Below are 13,114 nucleotides of genomic sequence, written 5' to 3' on the forward strand. Positions count from 1 at the left end.
ATAAAAACGCTTAAAAATGGAGGAGCAAATAAAAGCTAAAAAACTGTAAATGTAACAAAAAATAATAAAAAAAAAAATACAAAAATGGAGCAGGAACAAAAAAAAATCAAAAATGGGAAACTGTGTGATACAGCTTGAAGCAGTCACCGACACAGAGTGCAGGTTTTCCAGGGCAATCTGGACAGTAAAATGTGGTGTCCTTTCTTTGCCCCCTGCTGTAGCATACCCTGCATCTCTTTTGGGGATTCTGCTTCTTTGCTGTAGGGGGGATTTTAAAAATAAAATGGGTAGCCCCAATTCTGTTGGTTCCCATCACTACTTCGGGACCAGGTGCATCACGGTACAAGATACCTGAAATTACTTCGAGCTGAAACTGCAAAAAAGACAGCTTCAGCCCAGTGTCTGCTTTTTTGTGCAGCAAAAAAGCGTTATAGGTTGCAATTTGCATTAGGTAAATTGCAACCTTCTTGTACCAGGCCTTTGTCTTCCTCATAATGAGGTAGGGCTGTAGGAGTTGATCTGACAGATCAACTCCACCCATGTGCTTGTTATAGGCCCTGATGCACACTGGCTTTGTAGTGACCCCAGCTCTGCCACGGACAGAAACCTCCACGGTTCTTTCATCGTGGATGGTGCTCAGCATGCACACCTCTTTTCTGTCCCTGAACTTCAATGCCAAAAGCTCCTCTTGGCGTAGAGCTGAGGTCTCCCCCTTTCCTAGCCGGGTTCGTACCAGGTGTTGTGGGAAACCCAAGCGGTTCTTTTTTATAGTACCGCAAGCTACCGTATCGAAACAATACAGCAGCTTGAACAAAGGGACGCTTGTATAGAAGTTATCTACATACAAGTGGTAGCCTTTGTTCATAAGGGGGAATATTAGGTCCCAAACAATCTTGGCACTGGTGCCCAGATGGTCTGGGCAACCTGGAGGGTCAAGGTAGCTATCCTTACCCTCGTATACCCGGAAGGCATGAGTATATCCTGTCTCGCTCTCGCAGAGCTTATACACCTTCACTCCATACCTAGAGCGCTTGGAAGGAATATACTGCTTGAATCCCAACCTTCCTTTATATTTCATCAGGGATTCATCCACGCAGATATCCCTTCCAGGTGTATAAACCTCTGGAAACCTGGCAGCGAGATGGGTAATCAGGGGGCGGATTTTGTAGAGCCTATCAAACTGGGGGTGCTCCTTAGGGGGGCACAGGCTGTTGTCGCTAAAGTGCATGAAACGAAGAATCATTTCATACCTTTGCCTAGTTATAGTTTGGGCATAAATGGGGGTACTAAAGATGGGGCTGGTGCTCCAGTAGGAGCGGATGGAGGGCTTTTTTATAATGCCCATTAACATTGTGAGTGCCCAGAATTTAAGAAATTCTGGCACATCAATGGGAGTCCATGGCTGTTTTGCCCAAAAAGAATTAGGGCTAGCAGCACGGTACTGCTGGGCATAAATGTTTGTTTGTGTGACAATGTCTCCCAAGACATCGTCTCCCAAAAAAACCTGCACAAATTGCAGTGGAGTGAATCCTGTAACATCAATATTGATGCCAGGAATTCCAGAAAAAGGAGGGATAGCTGGCTTGTACCTATTAGGCGCTACCCATGCCTCTGGTGCACTGCCACGACTACGTGTGGCAGGCGTCCTAACAGCCACAGATACATCACTAGATGTATCTGTGAACTGACCAACGTCAAAATCTGACGCTGTATCAGTGGCCTCAGAATCTGTGGCCAAAAAGGCATACGCCTCCTCAGCCGTATACCGCTGCATGGTAACAATTGCAGCAAAAATAGTGGGGAAGGAAAGGGTTAATGGCTATAATAAAAACTAAAAAAAACCACTAAAAAAAGTAAATAAAAATGTAAAAAAAAACAAAACCCCAAAAACAATTGCCACTATGCAAGATCACTGTTTATGCAGTGATCAATGGCAATGAAGGGGTTAATATTATATGGGTGGCTCTTATAAGAGCCTTTGGATCAATATATATATATTTTTTTATTAGAGAATACCTGAAATACCAGAAAACACACCGATCTGTCTCTCTCCCTCACTAGAAGCAAGTGAAGGAGGGAGGCAGATCCAATACTGATCAAAGGCAATGTTTAGAAAACATTGCCTTTGATTTAGCAAATCATGATCACTCTTATGAGTGATCTGACCACTAGGGGTGTTATTCACTGGATGTCCATGACATCCAGCAACACCCCCCCCGATGATGACAGCAGGCTCCGCCCCCCGGCTTCATGGGCGCCGCCATCTTGAAACACCGCGTGTGTTTCGAAGACGCCGGCACCAGGAAGGTAAGTTGAGCATTTAGGAAGCGATCGCGAGTCGCTTCCTTTGCTAAACAGGTGTTGCAAAGATGCCTCGATACTGAGGCATCTTAGCAACACCAGCTAAGCAAAGGAAGCGACTCGCGATCGCTTCCTAAACCCGTTTTTCGGCGGCGGGCGCCGCCATGTTTGAAAGACTTGCAGTCTTTCAAACATGTTTTTTTATTTGCTCCTAGGAGCGATCGGGGGGGGCCGGGAATGTTTTTTTGGGTGTTGCTCAATGCCTCGATGTCGAGGCATTAGAGCAACACCGTTTGAGTGAAAAAATCGATCACGGATCGATTTTTTCACCCGTTTAAAGACGTGCCGGTCCTGGCACGTCAATTGTCATAATCGTCACGATTTTCGGTGACGTGCCCGGACCGGCAATTGTCATCAAGGGGTTAAACACTTTTTTTCTATCATGTATAACGGAAATGGTAAAAAATACAGTTTTAAGATATCAGCTTTTAGTATTTTATCTCAATGCAGTTTAGCTATTAAGTTACAAATAGGCTCCTACGTGTTTTTTAAACCCAATAAGAAATACATTATAATGTTGTAACAGTTTGAGATTAGCGCAATAACCTTCACATAACATTAACATATCTGTTCCTTTCTTCACATCATGCTATAATGCTTAAAATATATTAGAAGTTAGCTGGAAATTTGGCATTTCATAATTGTAAGGAAAATCCAATTACCTGCTTTGATCAAAGTTCAGAATAACACATGGTTATCTTGCTCCCACACACATATATATATATTCTAAGCTCAGTAATAAGAGAAGACTAATTAATTTATTAACTTTTTAAAAGCAGATGTTTTGTGGAAATGCCAATGTAATACAATTTTCAACTATAACACACGTGACCCCCTAATGACTTAACAGGTTAAATGTGAAATGACCTAAATAGGGGTGAAATGTGACTGCACATTTTGCATGCACACAGGGATCAAACAGTACTTATTATTTATAACACACTGTCAAAACACACTTTTTCATCTTTCAAATAAAGTGTTATGAATTAAATGACATTCTCTTTGATTTATTTAACTTCTAACTGTGCTGATCAATAACACTCAAGGCTCAAGCTGAGTAATTTTAATGCAGTTTCAATACAGATTTTGCACATATGATGAGAAATTCCCCCACCCCCAATAGATCTGTGAAATAACAGTGCATATCAGGCATCTCAAACAGATTTACCAAACAACGCATACATAGTGAATACGTCAAGGATGCTACATTGATGTTCAAAGGCACGCCGGCTTGAGGGCTATCCTGACAGTGGCTCATTAATTGTTAGATATCTATGTAGGGTGAAACTAAGTCCCATTTATGTTATGTATGTTTCCAAAATACCAAGCCTTCAGTAGCCTGCCCAGTTAGAGGTTGATCTCGTTGGCACTTAGAGGGTGAAATACATTATCATAGACCTGCAGCTTAGTCGTGCTTTTGATTTTCAGAGTTCCTTGCATTATCACACGATACATAATTTACAATAATGGTCTCTTCTAAATGATAGGTACAAACATAAAGCATTTCCACAGAGCAGTAAAAGGCACTGATGGCTCCCTTACCCTTAGCCAATATAACCGTTTGTTTTTATACCTGACGGTCAATATCCGCTTACCATCTGCCAAAAAGAATGCATAACAATGACCCCCCCACACACCTTTAGATACTACAAAGCTAGATTACATCAAATTCAATACAAAGGGATTATGATGTCCCCGTGTTATTTTTTATGGTTTACTTTTGTTAACGCTACATAGAAATATGAAATTAAGGCGTGTCAATTAATAGTCAATAGTGTCAATTAATAGTGTCAATGGCTAATATGATTAAAGCCCTCGGTTTATTTGAGGAATAGCTCATATTTTGTAAATTCTTAGTAGGGTATTGCAGACAAAATAAAGGACACATCTGATAATGTTTATAGAATATTTACATTTTTCCAGTTCTTGTTCATACCTTATGTGTCATAGGCTAGAAGGCCAAATCATTTCAAGCCAAAGCTATAATTTCATCCAAACACAATTTCTGATTTATGGAACAGTCAACTTTTTATGTCCTCTAAAGGAAACATTTGCAATAAAGGCTTTTTTGCAGAATACCGGCAAAAAGTGAAGTCTTTTTTGCATACTTATTTTAATACACATAAAACATACATACAATGTTATTTGTTAACTTTAGTTTGCAGGTTACTGCATGTTTGTAACAAATATACACATTATTTATGCAGGCATTGACTTGAACAGCATGACCGGCGCTTACTTGTCAATAGAAATAAATATTTAACATAGCATAATGGACAGTTTATGAACTCAGAACAAAGAATCACTTTCTTCCATGTGTATGATTTCAATATACATTATGCTTTGGCCACTGAGACAATTACTGGTAACCCACTAAACCGCAAGCCACAGAACAGGATGCTTGCATAGGCCATGTCATATTAAGGCACTGGAGCATGTCAGTGGTTTTGCAAGCTGTCAGCAATCCATTTCTGTGTTTGCTCGGTAAAATACATTATACTGTGTGCTCTTTCATGTTAGCGTGGTTTCCACTGCTTAAGGCTCCTGCATGCTGTTTTTAGATGCCTTTAACCCTTAGAGTGAGGGATACACTGTCAAAAACTGGCAAAACAGTGAAATCCAAAAGGGATGCTTTATCAAATGGCAATACAATGCTTCTCTCAAGCATGTTTTCAAAGGGAGCCCATTGCCAGCAATAATTTTAGGTTTGTTGGTGAGACAACTGCCTCAATTTCCCACTTGAGGAATGCACAGTGCTTTATTTAGGAGGCTACACTTTTTAGTAATAATTCATTTGTGACACTCGAAAAAGAGACAGTTAACTATCCATGACATCCCTTTTAAAAACAATGCATATTAAAGTACTCTTTGAGTACTTAAATATGTATTGTTCAAAATTGGGGGGGAAATAATGAGGTACTAAACTGAGTTGGAATCTGCAGCCCTGTATCTGTCCTCTTCTTCTGTGGTCCAAGAACGATTGCCACTCAATGGTGTCTTGAAGCAGCCAATCAGTGATGGGGAAACACTATTGCAATTTCCTGCAGCATTTAATGCAATTAAGAATGTGGCTGAACACATTTCCCACATGGAAACTACCTGGGGGTGGGGAAGGGATAAATGTGAATGGGGGATTCTTCAGAACCCCCTTGGGCATTTGTAAGGGGGACATAAAGGAAATGTAAAGGTACCTTTAATGTTTAATTAACCAAGGGAAGGTAAGAGTGCCCAATATTAAAAGCTCTAGCCAGAGCCCAGCACTGCCGTAAAGCATTTATGGTATCTCTAAACCTTAATTTATCAAATATCCTACATACTCATCAAATCTGAAAATAGATAAAATTATTAAATAAATTATTAAAATTATTTCTAGAAGCTGGTCAATAAAACTTAACCGACATCTGACACTTCAGGAACCTTAATAGGGATTTGGAAAATCAACTGACCAACAATAAGTTGCTCCTTCTTTTTCCTTTAACTGTTGTTGTCACCGATGGTTAATGTACTGGAGATGGTTGGATTTATATGTTGTTTAGAATCACTGATTACAAGAACTGGGAACTTGTCAGGTCCCACTAGAGCCCTTCCTCTCCTTGTAGATGCCTTGTAGATGGAAGAGGACTCCAGTGGCAACCAGTGAAGCTCTGGTGAACTCCATGCCCAAGAGGGTTAAGGTAGTGCTGGAAAATAATGGTGGCCACACAAAATATTGACACTTTGGGCCCAATTTGTACTCACTTTTGTTGCCAAGGTTCAGACATTAATGGCTGTGTGTTGAGTTATTTTGAGGGGACAGAAAATGTACACTGTTATACAGGCTGTACACTACTAGCAGAGTGTCATTTCTTCAGTGTTGTCACATGAAAAGATATTATAAACTATTTACAAAAATGTGAGGGTGTACTCACTTTTGTGAGATACTGTATATATTTGCCAAAGCATACACTCACCATCAGCACCCTCATTAAGGGGATGTAGACACTCAACCTTAGTTGAACTTTTAGTGGGAACTGTAAGACTGATACTTAGTTTTAATCACTGTGAGTCCATGGTCTGTCTTGGCATTGAGTTGGGCCAACTGGCCCACTTTTGCTTATATGGGAAGGACTGCCTGCTTCCAGTAAATCTTCTGCAGGTGGTGCCTGGTCATTTAATATGATAGCATGTGAAACTGATGCCAACATCAGCCTAATGGTGGGATTTAGGTGCAAAGCATAGAAACACTATGGGACTTTTTCACTAAGGCTGGAGTCAACAGAAGAGTTTGCCAGAAAGTTGTGGGTTCAACTTGAATTCACTATGTGTTATAAAGGGCTATCCCTGGCTAAGTTCTCTGTAAGAAAAAGTGAGCTGGCCTTGTATAATGTAATCAATAGTTAAATTGGTCACACGAATTCTAAGGAATATCAGATGTCAATATGCTTTGTACAGTGCCAGTCAAGTTATTATTCACGCTCAAACTCCCTGGGGAAGGCACTTCTTAACATAAAGTGAAGTCAGGGAGATGACGCCACAAACTATCTCATGAGTAAACACACCCTTACAATATCTTGCTAAATGGAACAATGGGAACTTTATACACACAGGTGTGAACAAGTGTAGTCCTGTGTTATTTGTATGCACTGTAAAGCAAGAACATAGTGAGGTCCAGCTGGGGGCTACTTGGTGAGTGGGGTCCTTTTCTATGATCAGTGACAGCAGAAGCTTCTCCTTTTGTCACATGACAGGGTCAACCAGTAAGAAGCTCCTATTGTTACCATTACCAATATGAACATTAGGCTTGGCTGAAGCACCATGTGATGGTCTAGTTCATAACGTACTATGAACAATTCACTCTTCAGCCTTGCAAAACATCAATGTTATGGCAGATCAATGGGTTTAGTAGACATTTCATATGTTGATTAGTAGACATTTCATGTTTTAATCATATTTACTATAATAATAAATAACTTGTTGGCTCTTGAAAGCACAGTTAATGTTTGTTTTCTTCACGTTCTATCACTGTTCCTTCTTTGAAACACTCAAACGTCGTTCTTTGTTTATGTTGTGCTAGCTCTTACTCTTCTCTTCATTTCCACCCTATGTCTTTTTTATTATTATATTTTATTTATATAGCTCCAGTAGATATTACAACTGATAAAGATACAGACAATACAAAAAACAGACAATCTTGTGCATGGAACCAACTAAGCTCCTAAATTATTATCTTCTGAATATAACATTTTTGCTTTTAATGTGTGCTCTATAATGTGACATTGTAATAAGTAACAGTTACCAGTGAGAACATTAATAATTAGGGTGTGAAAAAATTGATTTAATTCAGTCCAGCTGTTAAAGTTACTCCTGGGACGTTAAGAAAATGAATTAAAAAGGCGCACATTTTGACCCCCTTATAACCTGATTTTTGCACCAGTACCATAGAAGGCAGATACAAATATTTAAAGGACTGTGAAATAATTAAATTATCATACATAAGTGTTTCATACTAGCATATATTTATAATGGTAATGAAAATCTATATTAAAAAAATATTTAGTAAGTGTTAAAATTGTATCTGCAGCTTTGCTTAATTAGAACATAGACATAATAGGTTAAAAAAATGAAGACCAAGTAACAATAAAAATAACAGCGTGAAAGTACTGTGTTAATCTTTTAATGCAAGTCATTATCCTATTATGGATTATGTTAACATGTACTAAAATTATATTAAGGCTGTATGTCATTTTTTTTAAATGTTATTTTGCTAATAAAATGAAATGTACTTCCCTTGGGATCTATCACTTAAAATAATCACTATCCTAAACTAGACTTTTTTTGATGTTTCATTGATTAGATAACGACTACACTTTGAAAAAAACTGTTATATGAAAACAGGAAGATTTACAAGGAATAGAATTAAATGCTAAAGTGGATATTAGTTTTTTGCAGCCATTGCTTTCCTCCAGGGACCTGCGATGCCAATCCTTGACCATTATTGTCCCATAATGTGCTACCAATAAAACACTTTCCGTGTTTCCGTAGGGTGATTCATTGCCAGTGTTGCTGACCTCTGGCCCATCTGTGTTCCTGGGCATAGTTGCAGACATGGTTAAGGCCAATTGCCTTAAAAAAAAGAATGAGGGCTTGTTAAGCCAGGCAAATTAGCTTTAGAAACATCAATGTAATTGCTTTGCTATCCAAGTTTTTTGGGCTTGTCCATTGCTTCGTACAATAGATGCGAATGCGCTGGACCGTATTCAATTGAGTTACATAATATACCTGTATTCAAGTACACAATTCACGTTCTGCCAGCTTTGATGAAACTCTTATGTGGGGTGGCGCCAGAAGTATACAAATAAAATACATTGAGCACACCCCTATTAGTAAGGTACCATTTGAGCTAGGTAGGGATAAATAAGCCCTGACGACAACATGCATTTAGCTTATGATGCCACATTTAAGTACTATGTGACATTAGTAAACAATTGATTTTGTTTACTACTAGGAATGTTCTCAGTATACTTTACTTTTTACATGCCAATGTTTATGAGAGGTTTTGCAGGCTGATGTGTTATTGGTTTCACCTCCACTTATTGTTTATTGTAAATTTGAGCTATATATATATATATATATAATTTGCTCTCCAGGCATTTTATATGGGTTGAAATAGAGGGTGAATAATATGCTGTAATTCCACGTATCCAACACTACTACTTTCACAGCATTCAGCTGTTCAGCACTACTGCTAGTTCCACTAAAGCAGGTTGCTATGATTTTTATAGTATTACAATATGCTTTTGTGATTTTCCACATTAAAATTAGATCTTAGAGTCATCTGGCACTAAATGGATTAAATGTATGGAGACTTTCAGCTGCAGAAAATAATTATATATGCTGCAAAGCAACACAATAGATGCTGAGAAATATTGTATCTTGATAAGGCGCCTCCTTCCTATGATGATCCTTTAAATTAAAGCTAGGTTACAACAGGGACAAGTATGTTTAGGTTTCCGTGGATGGGATGGGTGCATACAAAAGTGGGCCACCAATGTTAGTTTGCATTGATAAATCAAGAAGAATAAGAGGAAGCGACAATCCAAATTGCTATAATCTGCAACAAACACAAGCAATTAGAATCAATGTTTGATGTGATCATTTAAATTGAGGTTAATAGGTTAAACTACCCAGGGGAAAAGCAAAACTAAAGCTGGCTTGCACATCACATTTTCTAGCAATTGATAAACTGCTTAAAGCAAACCTACAATTACATATGCAGCGACTTGCAAATGCAATTTCTGCCACTTGTCTGTGTGAGATTTTTTTCACAGCTATATTCCTTTAAGATGATGTAATAGTTATTTCCCTGGTTGGTTTCTTCCCTGCACTGCTGAAACAACAGCATCTCTGAACAGCTCTGGGATCTGTGGATCCACCCAGCGCAAAAGCCAGTGTAGGTTTAGCAACCAAGCAGTAAGGCAACAAGAGCTGCTCATCAGCTGCTGCTGCTCTTGCCCTGCTCTCATGTCCTTTTTTTATCTGCCTTCCTCTTACTATGATAGCCTTTCTGTTTCTCTTAGTAATTGGAGTACCAAATGTTCATGCTGTTCCATGTATCCTGGTTGCTGTGATTGAGAGTTATTTTTAAGGCATTTAAAAAGCCAGCATCCCATCTGTAGCATTTTTTCCCATCTTACTCATAACCAGCCTGTCTTCTTCTAGAGGGCTTTTTGCTGACCATTCCACCTGGAAATTCATCTCAACAGCTGTTTTGCTAAAGCTGCTAAGTTTCTCCAGACTTCATAACAATATTATTTTAAGAAACTATTTAAACATTTTTGTTTCCTTTTCTACAAAACTGGACTTCTGTGGCACACAAAAATGGATTATGCAACTCAGGTACAGTAAGTTTATTTTTAATACTAATTTATTATTATTGCCTTTTATTTATTAAGTGCCAACAAATTAATATTATAGCATTTATTTTACATTTTTGTAGTCACCATGAATGCTTCGCATATTTATCTACTTTTTACAAGTAGCCTGTTTTACTTTACATGTTGAGCTTCCATATAAACTGTACAATTTATACAAAGGATAGTATTTTAGTGTAAACGTATATTGGCTTTTATGTGTTTTTTATGTTAACTGTATTATTTATCTCTTAACTTTTGTATTCCCAACAGATCACAGAATATATGTGAACTGAGTGTGACCTTGTATTTAGGGGCTTCTGTATACACATCTTTTTAAATTGACATTTGTAGCAAATCATTTTTCAGTCGGCATTGACCTGGAAACTAGAAAGACTAATTTGCTTGTGCATAAGCCTAGTTAATGATTACAGAGCCTCTAGTAAGAAGACAATCTTTGAACTTTTTGCTTTTATATTGAAAATTTGGATTTTTTTAAGGAAAATATTTCATGAGCGGTGTGCAGTTGCTTTTATTTGTCTAAAGGTACAATGGCTCTCAGTGGTAACTGCAGAACTTACGCCCCACCCAGGGATCAAGGGACCATTTTGCAATCCTTTCCCGAGGTGGTTGAATTGAATGTTGGCGGACAAGTTTACTTCACGCGCCATGCAACTTTGACCAGTATACCACATTCCCTGCTATGGAAAATGTTTACTGCAAAAAGGGACTCTGTGAATGACCTGGCTAAAGATGCCAAGGGAAGATTCTTTATCGATAGAGATGGTTTTCTTTTCCGTTATGTTCTCGATTATCTCAGGGACAGGCAAGTGGTCTTACCAGATCACTTTCCAGAAAAAGGAAGGTTGAAACGTGAAGCTGAATACTTTATGCTCCCAGACTTGGTGAAACTCCTAGCACCTGATGAAGTTAAGCAGAGCCCAGATGATTACTGCCACAGTGACTTTGAGGATGTCTCCCAAGGCAGCGAAACCAGAATATGCCCTTCTTCATCCTTGATGCCTTTAGATAGAAAATGGGGTTTCATCACTATTGGCTATCGAGGATCTTGCACAATGGGTAGAGAAAGTCAAGCGGATGCCAAGTTCCGAAGAGTTCCAAGAATTCTAGTTTGTGGGAGAATATCCCTAGCCAAAGAGGTCTTTGGGGAAACACTAAATGAAAGCAGGGACCCAGACAGAGCTCCAGAAAAGTACACTTCTCGTTTTTATCTTAAGTTCAAACATCTAGAAAGAGCATTTGACATGCTATCAGAGTGTGGATTCCACATGGTAGCCTGCAATTCTTCAGTGACCGCCTCATTTGTTAATCAATACACTGATGACAAGATATGGTCCAGCTACACTGAATATGTTTTCTACAGTAAGTACCAACAAATCTCAAAGTAGCTTTGGCAGACGGTACAGAGAATGTATTGTATTACCCCCCCCCCCCAAAAGATGATGTTATAAGTGACATAGTAAGAAAAAAGTGCATGGGCTATTTAAAAGTGATGCGAAAAGCGATCTAGATAATATAAACTGCACCTTCAGGTTATGATCTACATATAGCTACAAACTAAAATACGCAATCACTGCTTTTAAAAAGGAATAATATTTTAAAAGGCACAGTTTACGATGTCTGCTTACTATCTTGATAATGATGTCAAAACTGCTTTGGCTAGGTGGCACTAGAGACCAGTATACTACCATCTGGAAATTGTGAAATTGTGAGTCTGGCAATAGATATCCACAGGATGTAATTCTGACACAGTAGCTAAGCATTTAAAGCTAAAAGAAAGGGAATGCTGGGATGGGATTAAAGCAGCTGTGACTCTTTTGATTTGCTCTCGTTTTCCATGTATGGCCCCCTAGAATTGAACACATAGTTGTTGCTTTTCAACTATTCCAAATGGCTGCTAACATGCATCTGTCAAATACATACTCTGCCAGCACTGTGATTTTGCTTTTTTTGTATCGTACAGGGTGGCTGATGGTGTTAATCTTAAAATATAATTTTTTAAACAGGCGATAGTTGGTTTTAATCACCTCCCAAATGTGATTTAATTTGAATGGCTAAAATCTCTGTTCTAGGCAAATTTGATGATTCATGGCAGCTATTTATAAAATCATCGGCATTCAGATACAGGCTTGTAGCTGGAAAGACTTATATAATATAGGAAACTGCACGTTGCCTTGACCGTACAAGCTCCCTCTGGACCTTATTCTAATAGTGAAGCACATAGCATATTAATAGGTAATTCATTCCTATGAGCTTACTCTAGTGAGCTTTCTTCTTCCTTCCTTTTTTAAGATGCACCTATGTGTGAAGAGCTGGATTTAAAATTTAAGATCTCCTGTGAGTCTCTTTTTTTTCACAATGTACGTTTGTTACTACAAGATTAAGTGACATTCCCAAGGTCAGAAGTAGAAAGATTTGATAAAGTTGTATTTCTTTTGAATGGTAGGAGAGGGAGAGCTATACCCGTGTGCGATATAGATATAGCTGAGACTTCTACAAGATTCTGTATGGCTAGCATGGGATGAAGGGAGGTGTTCATACACAGCCATTCAAATGAACGTTTATAGAAAATATATACAGAACAGTTTGTGCTCTGAAGGTTGGCCATGTCAGCATTATAGTTTTGTACTTATGTTTAGGGGAGAGCTTGGAAGGGGAGAGAGGTGCAATTCCCCCCTGGGCTTACTGATTTAAAGCTTTTGGGCAACTACTTGAAGCCTAAGTGTTTTATGGCGGTTCAACATAAAGCCACTAAGATGTCTAGAGGAAGGAGAACTTACATGATGGTTGGATCCCTTTTTCTGCACATTCTATAAGTTTTCTATATATTCTCTTTTCTTAAT

The 13,114-nt window shown here is 38.5% G+C and overlaps 1 protein-coding gene across 1 annotated transcript in view; it reads left to right on the forward strand.

Moving 5' to 3' along the window:
- Positions 1–10,801: 10,801 nt before the first annotated feature.
- LOC149297898 (BTB/POZ domain-containing protein KCTD16-like) overlaps positions 10,802–13,114 on the forward strand; it is a 131,403-nt gene continuing 129,090 nt past the window's right edge. Inside the window, exon 1 of the mRNA XM_089488096.1 lies at positions 10,802–11,633. Within this exon, the coding sequence (XP_089344222.1) occupies positions 10,802–11,633 (832 nt within the window). The remainder of the gene's footprint in view (positions 11,634–13,114) is intronic.

Source organism: Sceloporus occidentalis, unplaced genomic scaffold (genome assembly GCF_023333645.1).
Source record: "Sceloporus occidentalis isolate IW3139 unplaced genomic scaffold, rSceOcc1.0.p SCAF_36, whole genome shotgun sequence".
NCBI classification, from domain to species: Eukaryota; Metazoa; Chordata; class Lepidosauria; order Squamata; family Phrynosomatidae; genus Sceloporus; species Sceloporus occidentalis.